General features: G+C 38.0%; 2 protein-coding genes across 19 annotated transcripts in view; both read left to right on the top strand.

The window, feature by feature from the left end:
- AGL (amylo-alpha-1,6-glucosidase and 4-alpha-glucanotransferase) overlaps positions 1-8,490 on the top strand; it is a 36,321-nt gene extending 27,831 nt beyond the window's left edge. For all 8 annotated transcript variants that reach the window (XM_086841791.1, XM_086841794.1, XM_086841790.1 and 5 more), the window contains exons 28-34: positions 102-237; positions 1,406-1,518; positions 2,263-2,474; positions 3,022-3,119; positions 3,679-3,766; positions 3,855-3,988; positions 5,407-8,490. In XM_086841791.1, coding sequence (XP_086697917.1) covers positions 102-237; positions 1,406-1,518; positions 2,263-2,474; positions 3,022-3,119; positions 3,679-3,766; positions 3,855-3,988; positions 5,407-5,524 — 899 coding nt within the window. In that variant the 3' untranslated portion in view covers positions 5,525-8,490. The remainder of the gene's footprint in view (positions 1-101; positions 238-1,405; positions 1,519-2,262; positions 2,475-3,021; positions 3,120-3,678; positions 3,767-3,854; positions 3,989-5,406) is intronic.
- A 556-nt stretch (positions 8,491-9,046) lies between these two features.
- The window catches only part of LOC111932716 (uncharacterized), a 75,903-nt gene continuing 63,831 nt past the window's right edge, over positions 9,047-21,118 (top strand). For 5 of the 11 annotated variants that reach the window (XM_086841750.1, XM_086841758.1, XM_086841756.1 and 2 more), the window contains exons 1-2: positions 9,047-9,220; positions 10,890-11,039. The gene's annotated coding sequence lies outside the window, so the exon portion shown is untranslated. Of the gene's footprint in view, positions 9,221-10,007; positions 11,040-21,118 lie in introns of those variants that run through there. The other 6 variants (XM_086841753.1, XM_086841755.1, XM_086841749.1 and 3 more) reach the window with 5 other exon arrangements.

The following is a 21,118-nucleotide window of genomic DNA, read 5'->3' as shown; positions in this document are numbered from 1 at the left end:
GGTCTTTTTGTTTATTAGGATGTTTGGGTTGGAAGTGTGGATAGTTGGGGTTTTGTTTTATCTAAGAAATTAAGTTAATACCTGATATTCTTTCTTGCCAGGTTTTAACGTAACTGCAGGCATTGACCATGAAACTGGCTTTGTCTTTGGAGGGAACCGCTTCAATTGTGGCACTTGGATGGATAAAATGGGAGAAAGCGACAAAGCTCGCAACAAAGGAATTCCAGCTACTCCGAGGTATGAAAGCCAGGCTTTAGGCAGGGTTTTTTTAAAATTTTTTAACTTAAATAATTCTGCAGAACCACTATGAGTTCTACTGACACATCTGAGAGATGATCTCTCAAATGTTCTAAGTGTTTCTACTTGCTAAACTGTTAATGGAACTTTTTTCTTTGTGCTGATTTGAAGTCAAAAGCTGTGTTCTTGGGCAGGTGAAGCCCATGGCTTCTGTCAGTCTTAGCTCCATGCCAAGAGTTGACTTCTGAATTCAAGTAGTAAAATATAATTTATGAAATACTGTATACTTGTACTACCAGGACTTTGTTATTCAGACTTCTCATATGAGTTATATATTGATAATTGTGTTGTTTGAATACTTCTTAGTTTGAATTCAAAAATATTTACAACATCTACATTTTTAGAGTTGAGATTAAGTGTTTTGAAATAGGCTCTTTATTATGTGCTAGCAAACTGCTGCAGCATCCTTGCTTGAATTTAGTATAGTATCAGCTTCAAATCAATTGCCATCCATTTGTGAGAATTGAGGAAAATGTTATTTTGTTTGACAAGTCAAGCATTTTAATTGAGAGCCAAGAGAGACTGAGGAACTTCCCAAAAGAGGCTGAGTTGGTGATGTGAGAGAGAAATTTCCATCAAGTAGACAGTAAAGCTGAGTATGATACAATATGAAATACTTGTATATATTGATTACATGAATATTATCTGAAAAAAGAAGCAAGTCCAAGAAGTGCATTAAGTGCTTATTTTAATCCCTCACTTTTGACTTGAGTAATCTCTTATGGCAGAACTATTACTGAAGTTACAGAAGTGTATGTGCAGTTGAGAAGCTTTGTATTAAAGACCATTTTAACATCAGAGGACCACATTTTGCATTCATCATTTTTTCATGTTCTTAATCGCTGGTATAAAATTATCTTCCATTTGTGCTAATTAGCTGGATACGATAATACCACTTCAAATAAGGCTGTTGGACAGAAAAAGGTATTTGCTACCCAATTTACAATCAAGCTCATTCCTTGACTGAGAAACAGGGGAATAGTAGGCAAATGAGAAAAAAGAAATTGTCTAAATAAGATACTTACTAATCTAAATTTTTCAGTTACGCATTGAACTTTAATAGCCTTCTTAAAGTAAATAATGAGGGTTTTCATCATCATTATTTTAGAGATGGCTCTGCTGTGGAAATGGTTGGCCTGTGCAAGTCAGCTGTTCGCTGGTTGATGGATTTATCTGGGAAAAACATATTTCCATTCCGTGGAGTCACTGTAAAAAGACATGGTAAGAACAGGCACATCTCATAATTGCATTACTGGGCTACAAAAATAATGAAATAGTGACCATATAACCTCAGAAGAAGGTTTGGGCGTAAAAGGGCAAAAACTTGAGAAACTATCTTGTATGATCAAAATCCTTCTGTTACTATAAAAATTTATTAGGAATTTATATTGTCTTCTCAATTTTTCAAATAGTTTATTCAGTGGATTATAAAGAAATTTCAGAGGCGAATGCTTTTTCTCAAAATGGATATAAGTGATAAGGTTACTGTGTATTATGATGATTCTATCTTTCATTGCAAGAATGCAAACTGCTTTTTAAGTTTTAAAGACAAGGACACTTGTCTTTATTTTCTCTTTCTGTCCCTCTGCCAATATTCATAACACAGAAAAACCCTTGCTGGGAATATTTACATAAATATCATTGGAAGTCCCTTATGTTTTAGAGGGAATACTCTTCTAATCACAAAGTTACTTTAAGCTTAGCCAGCCCAAGTGAATATGTGTCCTGTGGAGACTTTGATCTTGTTTTAGTCTCACTAGAAATTTCAGTGAGCTGTTGCAGTTTCAGTGATCTGTACAATTTGCCTTAATGTAGGGAATAACAAACTGAGAGAGGTGATTCTAGGTCTGCTTCTGTTATATTCTGTAATATATTCTATTATATTCAGGAATTCAAGAAGCATACTTCTGCTGTTGTCACTGTGGCTGATTGCAGAAAATTAAAACTGTATGTAACATCTTACAGGAAAGGAGGAGATTATCACATATGATGAGTGGGACAGGAAAATTCAAGGACACTTTGAAAGGCTATTCTTTGTCTCTGAGAATCCAGCAGATCCTAATGAAAAACACCCAGATCTTGTACACAAACGTGGAATTTATAAGGACAGCTATGGAGCTTCAAGTCCATGGTGTGATTACCAGCTCAGGCCAAATTTTCCAGTAGCAATGGTTGTGGTAAGTGTGGGGGAGTGGAAAGAGGACTTTGCACTTAAATGCAAGCTTACTTCAGTTACGAAGAAAATTTTAAGGTCCATCTTCTTGGCATTCTATCAGGAACATACATTGCTTGGAATAACTTTGTGAAAGCAGCTTTTTTTCCATGCTTTTAATATTTGTCCATCTTGGACTGTCTCCTAAAAATGTATCAAGACAGGACTTGCCAATTTGTCATGTTCATTGTATTCAGAATATCTTTTATGGCTAGGTCTGGGAGGCTGCTTTTCCCATCAAATTGGCTAAAAAGGATGGATTCTTTGTCTTCATTGTAAAGAATTGTAAAGATTTATAAAGAGCTTCAGTAATAATATTTGGCCAGGGTATATAAAATAAAAACAAAATTTAAGAAAGCACTGGATACCTTCTATTTTCTTGTTTACTCTTTCAGATTACAGAAATTTATTCAGTAATGCAAAACTCAGGCTTTTTGCTGTCTTCTGCATTTGTATACAGCCTTATATATGTATATGCGCAGAGATTATTCATTAAATCTTTATTTTATTAGGCCCCTGAGTTGTTCACACCTGAGAGAGCTTGGAAAGCTCTGCAGATAGCAGAGGAAAAGCTTCTTGGTCCATTAGGCATGAAAACCTTAGACCCGGAGTAAGTACAGTAGATATAAGATCAAGTGCTAATTGCTAAAGATGATAAGCATGACAAGTAGGAATTATTTGATGTAGGATGGGAGTGGTGGTGATGATGTGAAATCTTCATTTATACCAATGAAATAAGGCTGCAGGAAGTACTTCCAGAACAATTGTTTTGCTGTTCTAGAAGTCCATGCAATTGATTTCTTTATATAGGCAGTGGCTGGGTGGTTTTGGATGCCTCACAGTAAGCAAGTCAAATTTGGTATCATACCAAAGATGTTGAATTTGCATCCCTGGACATATGGTGTTTGATACAGTATATAGCACTACAGTTTGAGTAAAAGGGTAAAATTATGATTCTTAAGTCCTTTCAAGACGTTGACCATTTTTCTACAAATTTAAACTTTACTTGGAATTCCACTGTCAAGTAAAGTACAGAAACTGGTAGAGACCTCCCTAACTTAACCATCAATGAATGTAAATGACAACTTCTTCAGTTAATTTCTGTTTTCCTTTTATGTGTATAATTTTTAATTAAGACTTTACATAATACATTTTTTTGTTTCTTGCAGTGATATGGTGTACTGTGGAGTCTATGATAATGCTCTTGACAATGACAACTACAGCGTATCCAGAGGGTTTAATTATCACCAAGGACCTGTAAGAGCTACTTGCTTCAATTTTAGAAGTGTAGTCGACTTTTCAAACCAACTGCTTTGATAATCATCTCTTGTCCTTCTTTATTTAGGAATGGGTGTGGCCGATTGGATATTTTCTTCGTGCCAAACTGTATTTCTCTAGGTTGATCAGTCCAGAGATATATGCAAAAACTGTAGTTATGATTAAGAATGTTCTTTCTCGCCACTATGTTCATCTTGAAAGGTAAGGTAACAACAAACACAGATTCAAAATATTCAAAATACCCAGCTACTGGTATCTACCATCCAACTGCATTTTAGAGTACAGATCTATAGTATAAAGAGGATCTCTTTTCTAGATAGGAAGTTGTCTGCTATATGTACCCTTGCAGTTTTCAAGTCAGGTTTCAAATACAGGTGAGATCTAGTGCCTTTTACAAATTACAGAACTCCTAATACTTACCCATTCAAAGCTTGGGTGAAATAAATTTTATGTAAAAATTAGGATCTTATTTAATTGAATAGTCAAATTCAGAAAAAAATGTTGGTGAGTTGTTTTTTAAAAAAATCAAAATATATAAAAACAAACTTTGTAGAACATAATGGTTAAAGGGCAAGTAGTGGCAGATTAAAATTGCAGCAGATAAAATGATGAAAAGTATTGTTAGGATTTATTGTGTTCTACTTGAGGAATTTAAGATCTTGAAGCTGTCATACTAATAAACCTTGATTTTCTAATTTGACAGAGGAATTTGCATTTTGCGTTTTCCCTCAAACCAAACCACCAAACCTACATGCTGTTTTTCCTCTTTTGCTGTTTATTTTAATTAATGAGGATTTGAGACAAGCTAAAACAAACAAAACACCTTGCCCTTGATATCTCTTCCATATAATCTGTTCTGTAGCACATGAAACACATATTTATCTTCACCCAACAAAGTAATTCAGGACTCATGATATAAAAATTTGTCTGACCACACAAGGAAGAAAAAAGGATTTGTGAAGCAACATTTTGCCTTACATGGTATTTTGATCAAGTTGCTTGTTTGGTAGCATCAGAAATAACTTGCAGTTTGGTAACACTTGTTGCTTTTCTGTCTTACTGAAGTACTGTGTGTATATATATAATTTTGTTTTTCTCTTTCTCTGTTTTAATACTTTGTTTCTGTAGAGCATATTTAATGTAGCAATAGGCTTTGTTTTTTTGTAACTAGTTTTTTTTGTGCTAGTTTGTGGGAGGGTTTTGTTCCTAAGGAAGAAAAGAAGGTTTATGTAATCATGCCATCTTCCAGCCCTTGTCACTTTTTAGCACCATAATAAATTTCAAGTGTAGTTTGAATACCATTGGTACCTCATCTTCCAAATGCAAAACTACCAGAATGAGAAACAGGAGCAGCACACCCATTGTGTAAATTTAGTTATTATTAGTAGCAGAGAGTCTGCTTTGAAGAAGAGGCACTTCCACTACAATTAACAACTGCAGGTGAAAAAAATTAGATCTCAATTATTAAAGGATATACTGTGGTTGTAGGAGAGTAGACCTTTAGTCAAACTTTTCAGTTTCCTAATGAGTTTATCTCCCAAAAGGCTTTAAAATGAAATGTTCTTTTTATTTTAATTAATAATCTAACAACAATACTCACTTGTGTTTTCTTTTGTCAGATCATCCTGGAAAGGGCTTCCAGAACTAACCAATGAGAATGGCCAGTATTGTCCTTTTAGCTGTGAAACTCAGGCATGGTCGATTGGTGTTATCCTTGAAATCCTTTATGACTTGTAAAAGTTTATTTTGATTGATTTGATGAAACTTCTGTGTTCTTACTATTGGGCATAAATGAACACTTGGCTTACACTGCAAGGGAAATTAACTGTTCTGCACAATCACTTAAACTGTGTCCTGACTTTTAGAGATGCTGAATGCCATCATCTTCTGTACCCTATAACTGTGTGGGGCTTCAGGTATTTTGAAAATCAGGGCATGACAATAAAATAAAACTGCAGTGCACACTCGATGCAGAAAGTTTTACTAAGGAGCAATTTTAAGAATATGCACAAACTTAATTTTAAGTAGCTTTGGTTTTTTAGCTTTTTGAAAACAAAATGTAACAAAGTAAGTTTGTTCCTTCCTGAGCTAAAAATAAGTAGCACAGATCTTATGTTTGTTTTTTTTCCTGTCTCTTAAAGAGTAAATGAATGTTTTTGGAAATGCATGCTTAAGGGGGAGTAGACTAACCTCCAGCTTTCTGAGTTTGGTATGCTTTGTGCTCTAGCACCGTGCATTAATGAAGGCATAATATGTTATCTCTCCATTGAACTGTATAATGGGGATGTTTTTGTATGTGTTCAATTGAACACTCCACTAAGCAACCTCAGAAATAAAGTGTATGAATACTGTAATAAATCAACTTTTGAAGTTTTATATAAAATTTTGAGAACTTTGCTTTGAGAGTTAACTCAAGCAATAATGAGGTAATTAATAATGTTAATCTGTCTTTAGATTTATTTAAATACCATGAGCAATATAGCAAACCTGTTTTTTCATTTATATCTGGTTTTCACCATGGGTAATTCATAAGAAGTGTGCATACAATGCACAGCCTATATTTTAGGGAAGGCCAACATGCTTGACTGCTAATTAAAAGAATTTATTGAAGAGATAGGGTCACCCGAGCCCTTCTTTCTTGGGAAAATCCTAGCTCTATTAATCAGGTGGAAATGCTTATCACAATGGAAAGACATAGTAGCCTACTGTCAGAGAGGAGAATATGAGGCTTCTGGGCCTTTTGAAATTGCACCAATAACAATATGCATGCTACCTCTGTGTGGTGTCCTTTGGGAACAAATCCAGTGAACATGATGCAAAATGTGTTTTTTCGTATTTGGATGGATGCCTGCATGTCCTTACTAAGTTCAGGGTTCACAAACTGAGATGAGAGCACTTGGTAATTCTCAGCTCTTCATACAATTTTTCCATCTTAATGCAATAAATAGGGAGAGAGTGAGGTTGACAACACTTCCCACGTCGCAAGGCGGAAAAGCAAAAGCACTATTTCATAATGTTAGACAACATATGCTGAAAAAATAAATACAGGATGTGATTATAATGCACTAAAACACATAGCTCAAGATTTTATCATGTCTGCATTTTAAAGTTTCTGTGTTCTGTGTACAGTGCACACATGCTGTCTTGTTCAGGGAGATGTATTTCATGTAGATACTGTAAGGGCAAGTTAACAGGTTCAAGAGATGAAGTGTAAGAAGTGGCTATACTCATATACTATTTGTTTGAAAGGTTAATAAGAATTTTAACTTCCCTGCTGAAGTGGTCAGTCCTTAGAAATTAGGAATAGGTAATGTCTTTATTACACCTGAACTTTAGAGCTGCAGTACCTGGGTTGGGAATTTTTTATTTTCTCAACACAATGCATAAGAAATGTCATTTGATCAAAAATGTTACTGAAATGTCAGCTACAGATTTTTTTTTAATGTGCAAGAGGCATAGAAAGTATTTTTCATACTGCACTGAACTTTCAAAAATTCTTGATAATTATATTGAAGTTTATGTCCTACTGTTTCACTAGCTTTACTGTTTTCCTGGATACTTATTTCTTGTTTATTATTTCAAGGTATGTTTTATGGCTCCTGCAGCTTAGAAAGCAGGAGCAAAATGGCAGAAAAAAAATTGTTCTTACTTCATGAAAGCATTTTAAAATTGAAAGTGAAGCTTAAGAGCTATGACTGTTGAAGATTTCCACCAGGTGTCAAAATTATATTCATTGGCAATAACACTCTTTAAGTGTTGGAAAAAAAGACCATGAGAAAATTTTCATCAAAACCTTCCTATGTTAGGTACAGATTGCTTTTGAATTTTGCAACCTGCACTGCTGATAGAGACTGCATATTTGTCACTACTAGGGTTTTTTCTAATTTAATAGTAAAATTTTAAAGATAAATCACCACTGTGTACACAAAAATACATACGAAACTTCTAAACATGCCCATTTATAATTTTGCTTCTGCACTGATTAGTTGAGCATAGTTTTAGTAACAAATATTTTAAATAGGGAGATAATATGTATTGGTTGACTTTGCTGTTAAGTAGCAACAAAAGTAAGATTTAAGGTTATTAACTTTCTTGGAGGGTGGAGGTTTATTGGTTTGGGGGGTTTTTGTTGGTTTTGGTTTTTTTTTTTCTCAAAAAGCTACTCAACACTTTGTCAAGCCAGACAGTTTAAAAATGGAGAGGGAAGAAACAATGTTAAATCTAACATAAAATGAGCTGATATCCATATAGATCAAGTCATTATCCCCTAAAAATTGCTGATTTATATTGACTGATCCTGAGCTGTATCATTATAATTTATATTTTATACTCAAAAACTTCTAGTAATGCAAACGTATAATTGGTAAAATAGAAATAAACTATATAACTCAGTAGGAACTGTGCATCCATTGTGTTCCAGTTGGTGCTTCTTGACCTATATTGTATTAATAATTATTTTTCCTCCCAATTGAAATGATTTAACTGTTATCAACTGTTCACACAGTTAATAGCTCTTGATTTAGTCAAATATGATTAACTTAAGAATTCAAGCAAATTAATGTATCATTCTCACACTGCATGTTGTAATGTAAAATGGAAATATGAGCTTTACATGTCTGTCTATCACAGCAACAGCTGATTTTAGAAAATGTCATTATTCATTTCTGAAATGCACAAAATAAAATTCTTTAATTCAGAGTTAACCTTTTCCTGTGGTTTTGTTTTTTTTTTTAAAAAAAAAGTCAAACTTTGCAGCTGATGTTGCTTGTTCACTTCTTTCAATTTAACATACAGGGGAGAGATTGTTAAGTCCTCAGGTTAAATGTTAAAATGTGCTAACAACACTTATTACAGAAACAACAGCTTACTAAAGAAAAAAAAAGCATGAACTTGAGATTCTTATATTGGTGTCCTTGTTAGCTGTCCTAGCTGAGTTTGGGTTAGCAGAGACCCAGGGGATATAGTGATTAACTTTTGGAGTAAAATTCCTATCCGTATGGAGAAGGCAATTTTACTTCCCAGCTCTGCTTTGTAAAACCGAAGTCTCCCTGCACAGGTGCCTGGTATACTGAATATGTTTTGCAATGTCCCCATTTTATTTCATGCTTTATAAAAATAGGAAATTTTTTTCTAATTCTCTATTCAGCTATTTTCTTTAAGTAATTTATTATTCTACTGTATATATTTTTAATAAACATTCTGTTGAAGAATGAAATGAAAATGTAGAAATGACAAATCAGTGAGGGGAGATAAATGGTCAGAGCTGCCACCTCAGCCCTCATGGCAGTTCAAGCAGCTCAGTCGGGGAATAGATGGATGGAATGTTAGTGGTGACTGGCAGCTTTCTCTTGAAAGCTCCTCTGGAGTTTGCAGATAGCAGCTGGGGCAGTGCCTGCTGTCAGGACATGAGCTCTGCCCGCGTTCCTGTGTGAGGTGAGGCAGGGACCCTTCAAGAGCCCGCTAACCTGAACACCAAAGAGAGAAAGAGGGCTTCCTCCTCCTGGGCGGCTGGGGCGAGGGCCAGACGGGACCACGGCCACAGGGACTGGCGGGCCCCCTCAGCGGCGGGACGGGCTGGACAGCACCGGGAGGGACGGGACTGCCAGGGCCCCTCAGCGGCGGGACAGCGCCGGAGGGACCGAAGGGACCGGGACTGCCAGGGCCCCTCAGCGGCGGGACGGGCGGGACAGCGCCGGGAGGGACCGGGACTGCCAGGGCCCCTCAGCGGCGGGACAGCGCCGGGGGGACCGAGGGGACCGGGACTGCCAGGGCCCCTCAGCGGCGGGACAGCGCCGGGGGGACCGAGGGGACCGGGACTGCCAGGGCCCCTCAGCGGCGGGACAGCGCCGGGGGGACCGAGGGGACCGGGACTGCCAGGGCCCCTCAGCGGCGGGACAGGCGGGACAGCGCCGGGGGGACCGAAGGGACCGGGACTGCCAGGGCCCCTCAGCGGCGGGACAGGCGGGACAGCGCCGGGGGGACCGAAGGGACCGGGACTGCCGGAGCCCCTCAGCGGCGGGACGGGCGGGACAGCGCCGGGGGGACCGAAGGGACCGGGACTGCCGGAGCCCCTCAGCGGCGGGACGGGCGGGACAGCGCCGGGGGGACCGAGGGGACCGGGACTGCCAGGGCCCCTCAGCGGCGGGACGGGCGGGACAGCGCCGGGGGGACCGAAGGGACCGGGACTGCCAGGGCCCCTCAGCGGCGGGACGGGCGGGACAGCGCCGGGGGGTGCGGCGCCTCAGCAGGGGTCTGTGCACACCGCCGGCTGCGGGTGGCTCAGCTGCGCACTCCTCAGGAAAACTGGTGAAACCTCCCCCACTTGACAACTTGTTTTCCTTTTTTGAATGTGCCTGGAAACAGTAACAAGGAAAATGTACTTGCCTGTGAGCATCGGGGATTTTGTGCAAGCTTGGGAGCATGTACGCCTCTCGTTTTAATGTAGCAGTACAAGGAAGAGGTCATCTCTAGTCACATTCTGCAAGATTTGCCTATGCATTTGGTGTTTCTCAGAAGATACTGACTAAATTAAAACAGAGGCTTCCCAGTTCTGAATTTTACATCAAAGTGCAGGTGACCAAGTGAACCAATAGACGTTTTTAATAAGGAGTGTTGATTTCAGAGCACAAGCGGCTGAACAAGGCACAAAGTTGACATTAAATGTTTTAGCGATAGCTGTTTTTTACAGGGTCAAATTCTGAAGCAGAATTAACATATGGTGGTACAAAAGTGAACGTGAGAATAGTATAGGAAGCAGACTGTGGCTAGTCAGGTAGCAGTCTGAGCCATCTGTGCTATTCCAGGCTCTTGTGTCTCTGTAAGCACTTGTCCAGTCCCATTGACCTGTGACACATTTGTCGCATTGCATATTACCTCCTTGAATCTGTTTCTTTCAGAAATCTTAATCTCTGACATGTGTCTGCTCTGTTTGCCTCCTTTCAGCCACAGGTGGCTGTTCATCCTGTGTAACAAACTCAGTGTTTACACAAAATTCAGTACCACTGACTATATTTGACAAATAATAAACTTGTTTGCCTCAATTCACATAAGCTTATGCAATCTGTGAGATCCACGAGCACTTCCCTTCCTTTGTGTGCCACAGCAATATCTCACTACAACTTCAGACAGAGACTGTTCTTCATATAGTGCTTTTTTGCAATGAGAATGAATGCTGGCCATGAAAGAAGAGAATTAGGTTGCAGCTTGGCAAGAGTCTTAAGCTGGATGACGTGGACTCCACGTACAAATGGAGGTAAGTTTCTTGTGAAGTTTTGTATTTCTGAGTTTGGACTGGCAAATAAACTGGAGCTTAATTTTGTGTGGTGATGAGAAGCATAAGATGAAGTCTTCTAACCAGGTCTGAAGGAAGATATTTGCTGTCACATGATAAGTACAATTATTTTAAAGCATGTTGCTCTAGAGTAGGATTAAATGGTAATAGTGGAAGTCTTTCTTTTAAGATGACTTTTAGAGTCACAACCACATAATTTGAGAAATTTGAAAGATTAATTCTTGCAAGTGACATCTCGAGAAAAAGGTTTCTACAAAATGAACAATCCGTTCTTATGTGGGATACATTCAGGGGCTGTTTATTAAATTTATTCGTAATTGGTCTTATCACCATTGTCTATATGGGTCCTAGATACAGCCTAGACCTGGAGAGGGGTACCTGTTTTGATAGTATGCTATGAGAAATTGCTTCCAAATGCAGGAGTAAGGCTCACAGCTGCTCGTGTAACACCCTGAAGAGCAGCCAAATAATGAGGTAATAGTGTTGTAGCAAGAGCAGTCGTTGGAGGGCAATATTAGGATAAATGTTGCCAAGATGTGCTGTAGTATTATGCCTAAGGAGAACTTGGGGGTAGGATTTTGAGGTTAGTGTATAAATTTTGTGGATGTGAATGACTGATTAAAGTGTCAGGGGTGACATGTTAGAAGGGATTTTACTTGAACGTATGGTAATCCAGGGACTATCACGGTGGGCTGGAGGTGAACACCTAAGCAAAAAGCTGGGAATGATGGATGGGGTAAGAATAGTGCAGCTCTTTATTCTAGATAAAAGTTCACATTTCCCAGCTGGCAGCACAGGGTGGCGCCAGTTGGCCCCTGCGGCATGGCTGTCCGCTGCCCAGGCTGGGCGCTCCCTGCAGGACTCTGCATCTCTCTGCTGCGCTCGCTGGGCTGCCCTTTATCGGCTCCAGTCTCCATTCCCGACCCTCAAAATCATAAGTTTTTAAATCCTTAGAAAATGCTTCGGTAATATCTCCTCAGTTAGGAGAAGTGGGAGAGGAATAAATCTTTGATGGTTTAGTGAAAGTTTGATTTTTTAAAGGGATAACTGGAACTAATTAGTATTTCAGTATTAAAAAAACCTAGCAATCTATTTCTCTGTTCTATTGCAAAATTCAAGAATCTATTTTTCTCCTAAAGAATGGGAAATTTTAGGATATGAAACCAGGTGTATGTTGTTAGGCATTTATTTATTATTTGCATCATAGTTCATGTAATGCTTCTGTAATTGCATGCAATTTTTTTCTGTTTCCTTAAATACTTTGTTTTATGCACAAAAAAATGTAATGCAAAAACTGAAAGTAATTCTGCCTGGGTAATCTTTCACTAAAGCTGTGGGTATTTTAACTTAAGTATGTTGTTACGTGGATATTTTTTAGTGGCATTCATTGTGTGTTTAACGGGCTGCATTTTCTAGCAGTTATTCCACTTGCTGAAATTGCATGGGAACACCCATATTTTCAAGGTAATTTTGTAATTTGTAAAGCCTGTAATCAGACCTACTGGAACAGCTGTTCAAGAGCTGGTTTTGTTTTCCTGTAATGACTGCCTGGCAGTACTGCTGGAGGTCTCCCTGCAGGCCTCTGGAGGGCCAGATTCATGTGTTTGGAACAGTTAGGCTACTGCAGAGCTTTTCCAAGACCTCCGAGCAGTATTTAGTTAAATTTAAGAACCAGATGCTGCTATCACTTGGATCAGAGTAAATACAGAATAATTTCCATGCCTTGAATAATTGCAGGTTTATTTTTGCATAATTTTGTCTTTAGACAGTTTATACACTTTCTCCCGCAGCAGTTAAATGTATAAATCAGATGTAGCAATGTGAAACAGTTGTTTGTTCCAGGGTAGGGAGTCTGTACTGTGCTGGGGTTCATTGCCACAATAGTTTCCTTAAAGCACTAGAGGGATTTTTTGGCTTCCTTGTCAGTACCTTTGCTGCAGTCTAACAGAATGTACTCCAAATTCTGCTGTATTCCCAAAAATCTGGTAGAGTTTTGTACTTTGGATTTATCAAATTGGTGAAAACATTCTCTTCAGGAATATCAAAAGCAAATAAAACCTAGTTGAGGATCAGGTGGGGAGGGTAGTTGGGGGGTGGTAGTAGTAGTAGTAGTAGTAGTAGTAGTAGTAGTAGTAGGCAGGTGTTCCTCTGGTTATTTTCATGATGATTTTAAAGATGACCTTACAGAAATTTGTTAAAAGCATTAGGATTTGGAAATTTGTATCTGTCTTATTCAAACATCTTGTTTTATCTGTGATGAATGGCTGAGCGGAGAAGTCCAAAAGTTATAATATTTGAAAGGGAATGTTTATTAGTTTAGTAGCTGAGATAAGAAGCGTTCAGTTAGATAATTAACCATTTCTTCCAAATTTCAGCAGATACTTTTAATTGGTTATGAAGTAATTGTTCTAAACTGAATATTGATATTCAATGTCACCTTGTTTTCTATCCTTCTCCCTGATTTCATTCAACATTAAAGGCTCCATTTAACTGAGGGGCGCGGGTGTTTCTGTGTCTACTGCTATTCAAATTATAAAGCACTTCAATATTTGTTTAGACAGAGATCTGCAGTGTTGCTCTTTCAAAAAGAATCTCTTGGAGGGCAGAACCCCAGTGTTTGAATTTTAATATTTGAGTGTCTGAAGGGCAACATACTGCTTGGTGATCAGTGAATCCTTCAGGAAGGTCAGAGGTGGGGTGATGGTTGAGGATGGATTATGACAGAAAGGGAGAAGGACTCCTAAGTGAACATCCAAGAGAGACAAGGAGTATGTTTCCTCACCTGTGAAGTCTTTCAAAGTGAGGAAGCAGGAAAGAGAGGAAGTTCTGATTTCTGGTGTGGCTGCATGCAAAAATGATGGAGAGGCAGAAGCTGCAGTTTACCTCAGTCTGGGCCTCCTGGCTGGTTTGTATGACCCTGTGTTCCAGTGGAGCAGACAGCAAAGCCACAGGGCTCTACTGCCGTTACACCAAAATGCAACATGCCCTGACCAAGAGTTCTGGACCACAGAAGGGAAGAGCAGCTTGAGAAACTAGTTGTAATCACAGATGACTAGCCAAACTTATTTCAATTATCACCTGGTTTTCACTTCTGAAAACTAAAAACTTTTAAAATATTGAAATCTCATGGGGAAGAGAACTCCTGCAGAGGCTAAAAAAACATTTTCCACTTTTCTAAGTAAAAGTTTGGCATTATTTTGTCAGCCCTATTTCCACCTCTTCAGCCAGTTCACTATGTTGTCTTAAAGTGGACTCAATTTCTGCATCTTTCACCATTCCTCAGCATAGCTAAAATGCTACTGTGAAATTCACCTAAAAGTTGTCAAAATCCCTGGAAACATAAGTAGTACATCAGACTCAAAGGTTTTATGTGCTTGAACATAACATTTTAAAGTCTTTTGATGTCATATACAAAAGGTAACTCAAAATAATAATTGCTGTAATAGTATATTTTGTCTCATAAATTTAATTCCCAGCGTACTCTATTTAATTTTCTCTAATTATATACTCAATGTCCTGCTAATAAATATACTCTTTCAACACATATCTATTTGATGTATATATATTTTCAAACATGGGGGAAGCAGTAGAAGTCAAGGATACTACATCTTTAACATTTCTCACTATTAATGCTTTGTTAAATATCATGTTACATTAAATTTCTTTTCAGGAAACCGACTTGAGGATGGTTTGAAATGCTAAATAGTCATGATAATGATTAGTACACACCACTCACACTTGTGCTAAAAATTTAAGGATTGCTCTGAATTGACTGAAGGGACATTAGCATGTAGGTATCTCTGTGGCCTTATCTTACATTTTTTGGAAAATTGTGATTGCTGTACTCTAAGAACTTTTGGTATCTCCAGAACCCATGGAAAGTGGATGGCAGGTAGTAGTACTAGCTGGTGGACATGCTTCTTTTTGGAAAGTTTTGATATTTGTTTCTTACTTGGTCATTTTCTCTACCCCTCACAGTTAATCAGTAACTATTTTCTGCTGAAAATGAGAACCCTGCTAACCCAAATCCTACTTAGCTGAATCTAAGATAAGAACCATTGATTTTTCTGCCACTGTTGCATGTGATTTTGAAATGCTGTTTCCATTGCTGGAGGTACTATTAAAAGGAAAAAACCCTCATATTGTTAACATATGGATGAGGAGTGACTGGTAATGGATCATAATTTTAGATAGTGGCAAGTTCAGCAGAACACAGATATTTAAACACAGGAAGTCCAGAGTTAGTTTCCCATCTACAGTGTTAGTGTTGCAGTGTTAATTCTGCCTGCTTAGGTCACTCCCACAGTGCCCCAATAACATGGAGGTTTCGTCTGAGCATTGCCCTCCTCAGGAGCTGCTTCTGCCTGTCATGTTGTCAGGATCCACCTGTATGTGCTTGATCTGTAATCCCACTGTAAGTGAGCCGGGATTATTCAGTACTTCAAACTTTGCCAAATCTCACCATGTTTTGCAGCGTGTCTGCTGGTGCATGTGCCTTTAGATTGTACTACCTGTAGTTAAACATTTAGTTTATAAAACATAAATACTATTCTACAGTTTACAGTTCCTTTCTTCTCACATCTGTCACATCACATGTTCAGCCTTCAGGAAACCTCACACCCTACCATCATGTCTGACCTAGCTGTACACAACAGCTTTCTGGGTTCTGTTTTGAGCATGGTCTACAGACTGAGCTCTGAAATGTGTCACAAAAGTTTCCAGAGTAGTTCTTTCTTCGGATCATCATATGGTTTTTCACAGTGGAACAGCTCAAATATTCATTGTATGCTCTTGGAGATATTATTCACCATGCCACATTATACAGAAAATTACAAGGCATATGAGGAACTAATTAATAAAAGTTTTGTCTATATATATTACTGCTACACAGGTTGATTTTTAAAAAAATTATTCCATAATTTTGATCTTTGGATGTGTAGACCACAGGTTTATCTACTGTGCTAAAAAGCCACATTTTTGTTACTGGAAGCCACACATTCCTACCTTTGTTTTACTTCCACATTGATAGAGAAAGCACTGAAAATATAAAAAAAATTACCTAAAGATGAAACTCTTGTTTATGAGAAGCTTATGTTTGAAGTTGAAAGTATCTAGCTCCACAGCTAAAGCCTGTAGACTAACTATCTATGAGATGTGTGCTCTTCCTCTTGACTTCTGACTTGAAATGGGTTTCCATTTTCCTTTTCACCCTTTTCCTATGCTGTTTCACAGCCCTTTTTCACTCTCAGTTTTATTACGTCATTTGAAATAATGTTGGGAACCATTTCAAGTACCTTTCATGGATGTGAATGCTTAACCCTTTTAAAGCAGAGCTGCACAGGCATATCTGTGCCTCAGCACTGCACATGGCACTGTGGCTGTAGCACCTGGGATAATGTATTTTCTTGAGTGGCTGTGGAAATTCTCACTCAGTGCTTCATGAATCACTACAGAGTGGTGAATCACAGCAAAGTGGTCCTTAGACAACTGACCTTGAGTTGACTCTCCCAAATATTTTCACTTACTAAACCTAATTAAAAGATGCATTAAGGATATTTATATTGCTGTATCTCTATAATTACAGTTGCTATAAGGATGCTATTCTTTTGTGAAAGGGTGATAAGATGTTAATAAATAGCCTGTCTTTCATACTGTGGATAACATCATACTAAGCTTGAAAGTCTCTATAATAATGGATTGTAGTAAATTAATACTTCTCCATAAGGAAGGTTATATATCATAATTGTTTTCAAATGTATAGCAAAAAAATAATGCATTCTGTAAAGAATTTATTTAATAGATGGAACATCAGGTTGGAGGAACACAAGAAAACTAATTTTTCAGTCCTCATGAGCAGAAGTCCCCTGATTGTAGTGATCTGATGGCCCTAAGAAGTCAGAGCAGTAGATTCTTAGTGCAGAGCAAAAATTAGAGGATTTACAATTTAATTTGCCAGACATGCTACACAGTAACTCATTACCCTGGCCCTCTGTGCACCCAGTCACTACAGGTCTAGCCCAGCAGTGAGGGATTCTGTGCCCACAATAGCTTTGATGGTCAGCAGCTTCTCTGCAGAACCATCCTTACAGAAAATCCCACTGAAGACCAGCAGTGGCCCAGGCCTGCACTCCGTAGGAACATAAAATATTGGATCAGAAGTGTCATGGAGCTCAATTTCTGGTTTTGTCCAAATTATTCTGTATCTCAATGGTATAACAGGGCTTTCACGTTCCATGTGGAGGGGCTTTTATATTGTGAGGTTAACACCTTGTGCTTCTTCACCCTTCTGGTAGAAAGCTCTATGGCTCTGACTGTTCCTTCCGTAAGAGTCACCTCCTCCTCCCTGACCTCTGGCTAAATGGAGGAGTGGATTACTAGCAGAGGAATGTAACACTTCCAATTTGCCAGGTAGGTGGTAATTGCTGCGTTCCAAAGAGGTTACCACAGCAACCCCCTCAGAGATACACATACTTGGTGCACTCCACTTCCAGAGTTCATTAAAGTCATGTCATTTTTAATGTATACTTGGTATACTTCCACTTAGCTATTTCAACTCCAAGGAAAACCCAAATAAAAAACCCTGTTTTCTTAGGTGACCAGCTTCTCACACTAGTTTTCCCCACCAGTCCTAATAGAAAGTAATTATTATGATCTCAGCCATTTCCTTTTCCTCACCTTCCTATTTTCCATTACACAACTATAATTATTATTGATTATACCTAATTAGGATTCATTGTGCTTCAAAGATTTAACACTTGGTCTTTGCCTCTAAAAGGTTGATTAAATCTTGCATTTAGGCTTGACATCATGAGTAATACAAGAGACAAGGGGACAATCAACTGTAAGGACAAGAGCAACCACTTCAAAAACACATGATCTTTTCCTTTGTTAACAAGCTAGTTGTCTGTAATTTAGTAAAGTCTAAGTTCAAAGCATTTTCATGACTAGTATACGGAAGGGAATAGTACTAGTGCAAAGCTTATTTATTTATTTCAGAAAAATATGTTGTCTTGAGGGCAGCAGTATTTATCTGTATAGAGCCTGTGTGCTTCACTGGTCTTGTAAATTGCTTGGCTTGCTTACACACCAGGGACTCCTTTTTCCGTTGCACAAAAAGGTACAAAATCAGTCATGATTCCCTGTAAACAGATACTTTTAGATGCCCATCCCTCACCTGTTTGCAGCTCTTTCTTGTTATGTTCTCTTCAGTTAATTTCTGCATTTTCTTCTATGTTCAGGTCTTTCTGTGCACTTTATATCCAGGGTTATGTGGCACTGAAACAATGAGAGGACTTTGTATATTCCATTCTCATTGTCCTCCAAAACAGATTCTCCTCTTCAAAATACCAAGAGCTTTGTGTATTCTCATGTTATTACTTCATCTAGGAAGGTGCATGTCATTGTTAACGCTGTTAACATTTGCCTTATCCTGGAAAAGGGAAACTAAAGAAATTGATTCTTGAATACCTGAGGGAAAAAAGGGATTTTAAAGCCTAGTTAAAATTGTCATCTCTGGCTTGGTCTAAAGGATAGAAAAATTTGGCCTGGTAAATCAAGCCTTAGGATTGAAAGTCTTGGCAGAAGAATATGAAGTTTTACAAATTGACTTGGCCAATAGGAAGTTGGTACAAGCTGCAGTTCACACAGGAAGAACATGTTCTGTCTGATGGAAGAGTCAGTGATGTAGGAGATGGATTAGGAAGTAATAAAAAAATATATAGGTCAAAAGGCCTCTGTAGACGTGTTTTGTCTTCAGCCTCTAGATCCATTTTCTCTTATTCTGCAAACTGTAGAAAACAGTCTTTGCAAACTAGAGCTATTTGCACTAATAAAGCATGTATTACCTTAGTTGCCCTGAGTCTATTACTGTACTTCTGTGTACTTCTGTTAATACTATCTATTACCATGCAATGGGAATCCCAAAGAGTAGCCAGGTGCTTTAGTTTCAATAATGAATTTGTGGGCATTGTGGGGATTGTGTTGGGAAGCATTATTAAATTCTATCCCAGTCAAACAATGGCAGACTGGTGAGTAGAGAAGTGCCTGGAAATGCAGATATTCTAAATATACTGCACTTCTAATTATTTCAGACATGAATCCAGGAATGTTTACTGTTTTGAAACAAAAGGGAGACATTGTTCCAGTTGCAAGGAACTGACTATTTACAGAAAGTGAGTTGTTTCTTTTTCTGTGCAGTAGCTTTTAAATTCACCATAAAAAAATGTTATAAACACTGAACAAAAATTGTTATCTGACTATTCCTAACAATGTTAACTGCTGAAGGAACAGGAATTCACCTGCTTCTGCATTTGAAAGGGAAAACTCTGTGCAACCCAGGTGACATGAGAACACATCCTTCAGTGACTTCTCACTGCTATGCAGAGTGAAAGGAAGGGCTTGGGAAACAGTCAGGGAATACCTCTGGAACTATCTGGACTCTGATTGACTGACAAGTCCACAGTGCCAAGACACATGTCCCAGATCTGGCACAGCTGGAGGAGACCTGTAGCATCAGCTCCTTCTAATGAGAAAGGCCAGAGTTTGTGGGCTTCTCTTGGGTCTTCCAAGTGTCTATCAGAAAATTAATATATATATGTGTATTAATGCTTTCTCTAGAAGCCCCAAGAAGGTCTTGATTATGATGTTGATTATGATTAAGCAATCATAACCCTTGTTCTGGTAAGCTTACTAAAACTTGCAGACATTTTTTTTATTTATCTAATAAGTGTCTTTTTATTTTTACAAATTTAAACAGTCTAAGTGATAGAAATGGTAATTCACTATCAAGTGAAATAAATTAGTCAGTCTAGTAGGAATTTAATCCAATAGATACATGTAGCATCTCCATGTTATCCACTCACTGTAGCTCATCAGTACCTTCCGCAAAGAAACACAAGATAAATCTTTGACTGTCTTGCACTTAATCTTTGTGTTCAGATCACCAAATTCAAGGTATTTCGCATGAATGAGTGAAGCAACTTCCAGACTCTAAAACATTTCAAAAGTCATTTGCATTTACACAAAATGTAAAAATTTTGTAAAGATTCCCACCAGGAATTTATTTAACTTACACATAGAAGAGTCCTTCTTGATACCGCATGAAAACTATCTCTCAATAGAAGAGTGTAAGCAGCTAGTGAGAGGTGCTGACTTGGCCTAAATAAGGATCAGGCAGAGCTGGGCATAGTGTAGTTATTGCCAAGGTCAGCTGCACTAGAACGACATCTGCAAAGTACCTAAAAAAAATGAGAATAAGACAGGTTTTGTGAAATTCATGAATACAAGTGCTTCAGGAGTGATGTGAAATGTACTCCTGGGCTGAACTATAGCATTAATTTAGGTACAGACAGATCTTGCTTAAAATCAGGAGGGCTGCCTGAGATGGAATTGCCCTAATCAGTCACCTACTCTGGATTATAGTAAACATTCTCAGATTTCATCTTGGATCATTAAAATCTCCTCACCAAATTTTTGTTCAAAATATTAGTTGACAGTGACATATTTGTTTGGTTTGTTGTACAAAGTTTTCAACATGTTTTTGCTCAGTTTTTGGTATTTGGATTTTTAATCTACTGTCAAATTTACAAAACATTATCCAGTCCAAGGTGGGGACACTAGGCCACAAGGGAGACTTTTTCAATCTTAGATAATTTTTTCACTTTTAGGGAGTTCTCAGATTGGAGGAAAAAGGAGTATCCTTTTATGTGATCACATTCATGTTTTTCTACTTCAATTATCAATAACTCTTTACTAAATTCTTATTTAATTTAGCTAAGTTAAGATACTGATGCTTTTAGGAATAGAGTAGGTACACCTTTACCGATCTCCTTAATTTAAAAGGCTAAATAGTCTAGTGCTTGAATTTTATTTTTATTTTTTTAACCATCAATGAAGCTAGCATAACTAGTTTATCAGAAGTAACCAAGTAATAATGATAGTATTTTTTCCAAAATCTGTAATGTAGGAGCAGATCTTTTCTGGATGCTGTCTTTCAAGAACTAATCTGTTGTAACAGTTATTTTGTTTCTATATTTTTTCTA

This window comes from Cyanistes caeruleus, chromosome 9, assembly GCF_971803275.1.
Source record: "Cyanistes caeruleus chromosome 9, bCyaCae1.hap1.1, whole genome shotgun sequence".
Classification (NCBI taxonomy): domain Eukaryota; kingdom Metazoa; phylum Chordata; class Aves; order Passeriformes; family Paridae; genus Cyanistes; species Cyanistes caeruleus.
This window is presented reverse-complemented; position numbering and strand designations above follow the sequence as displayed.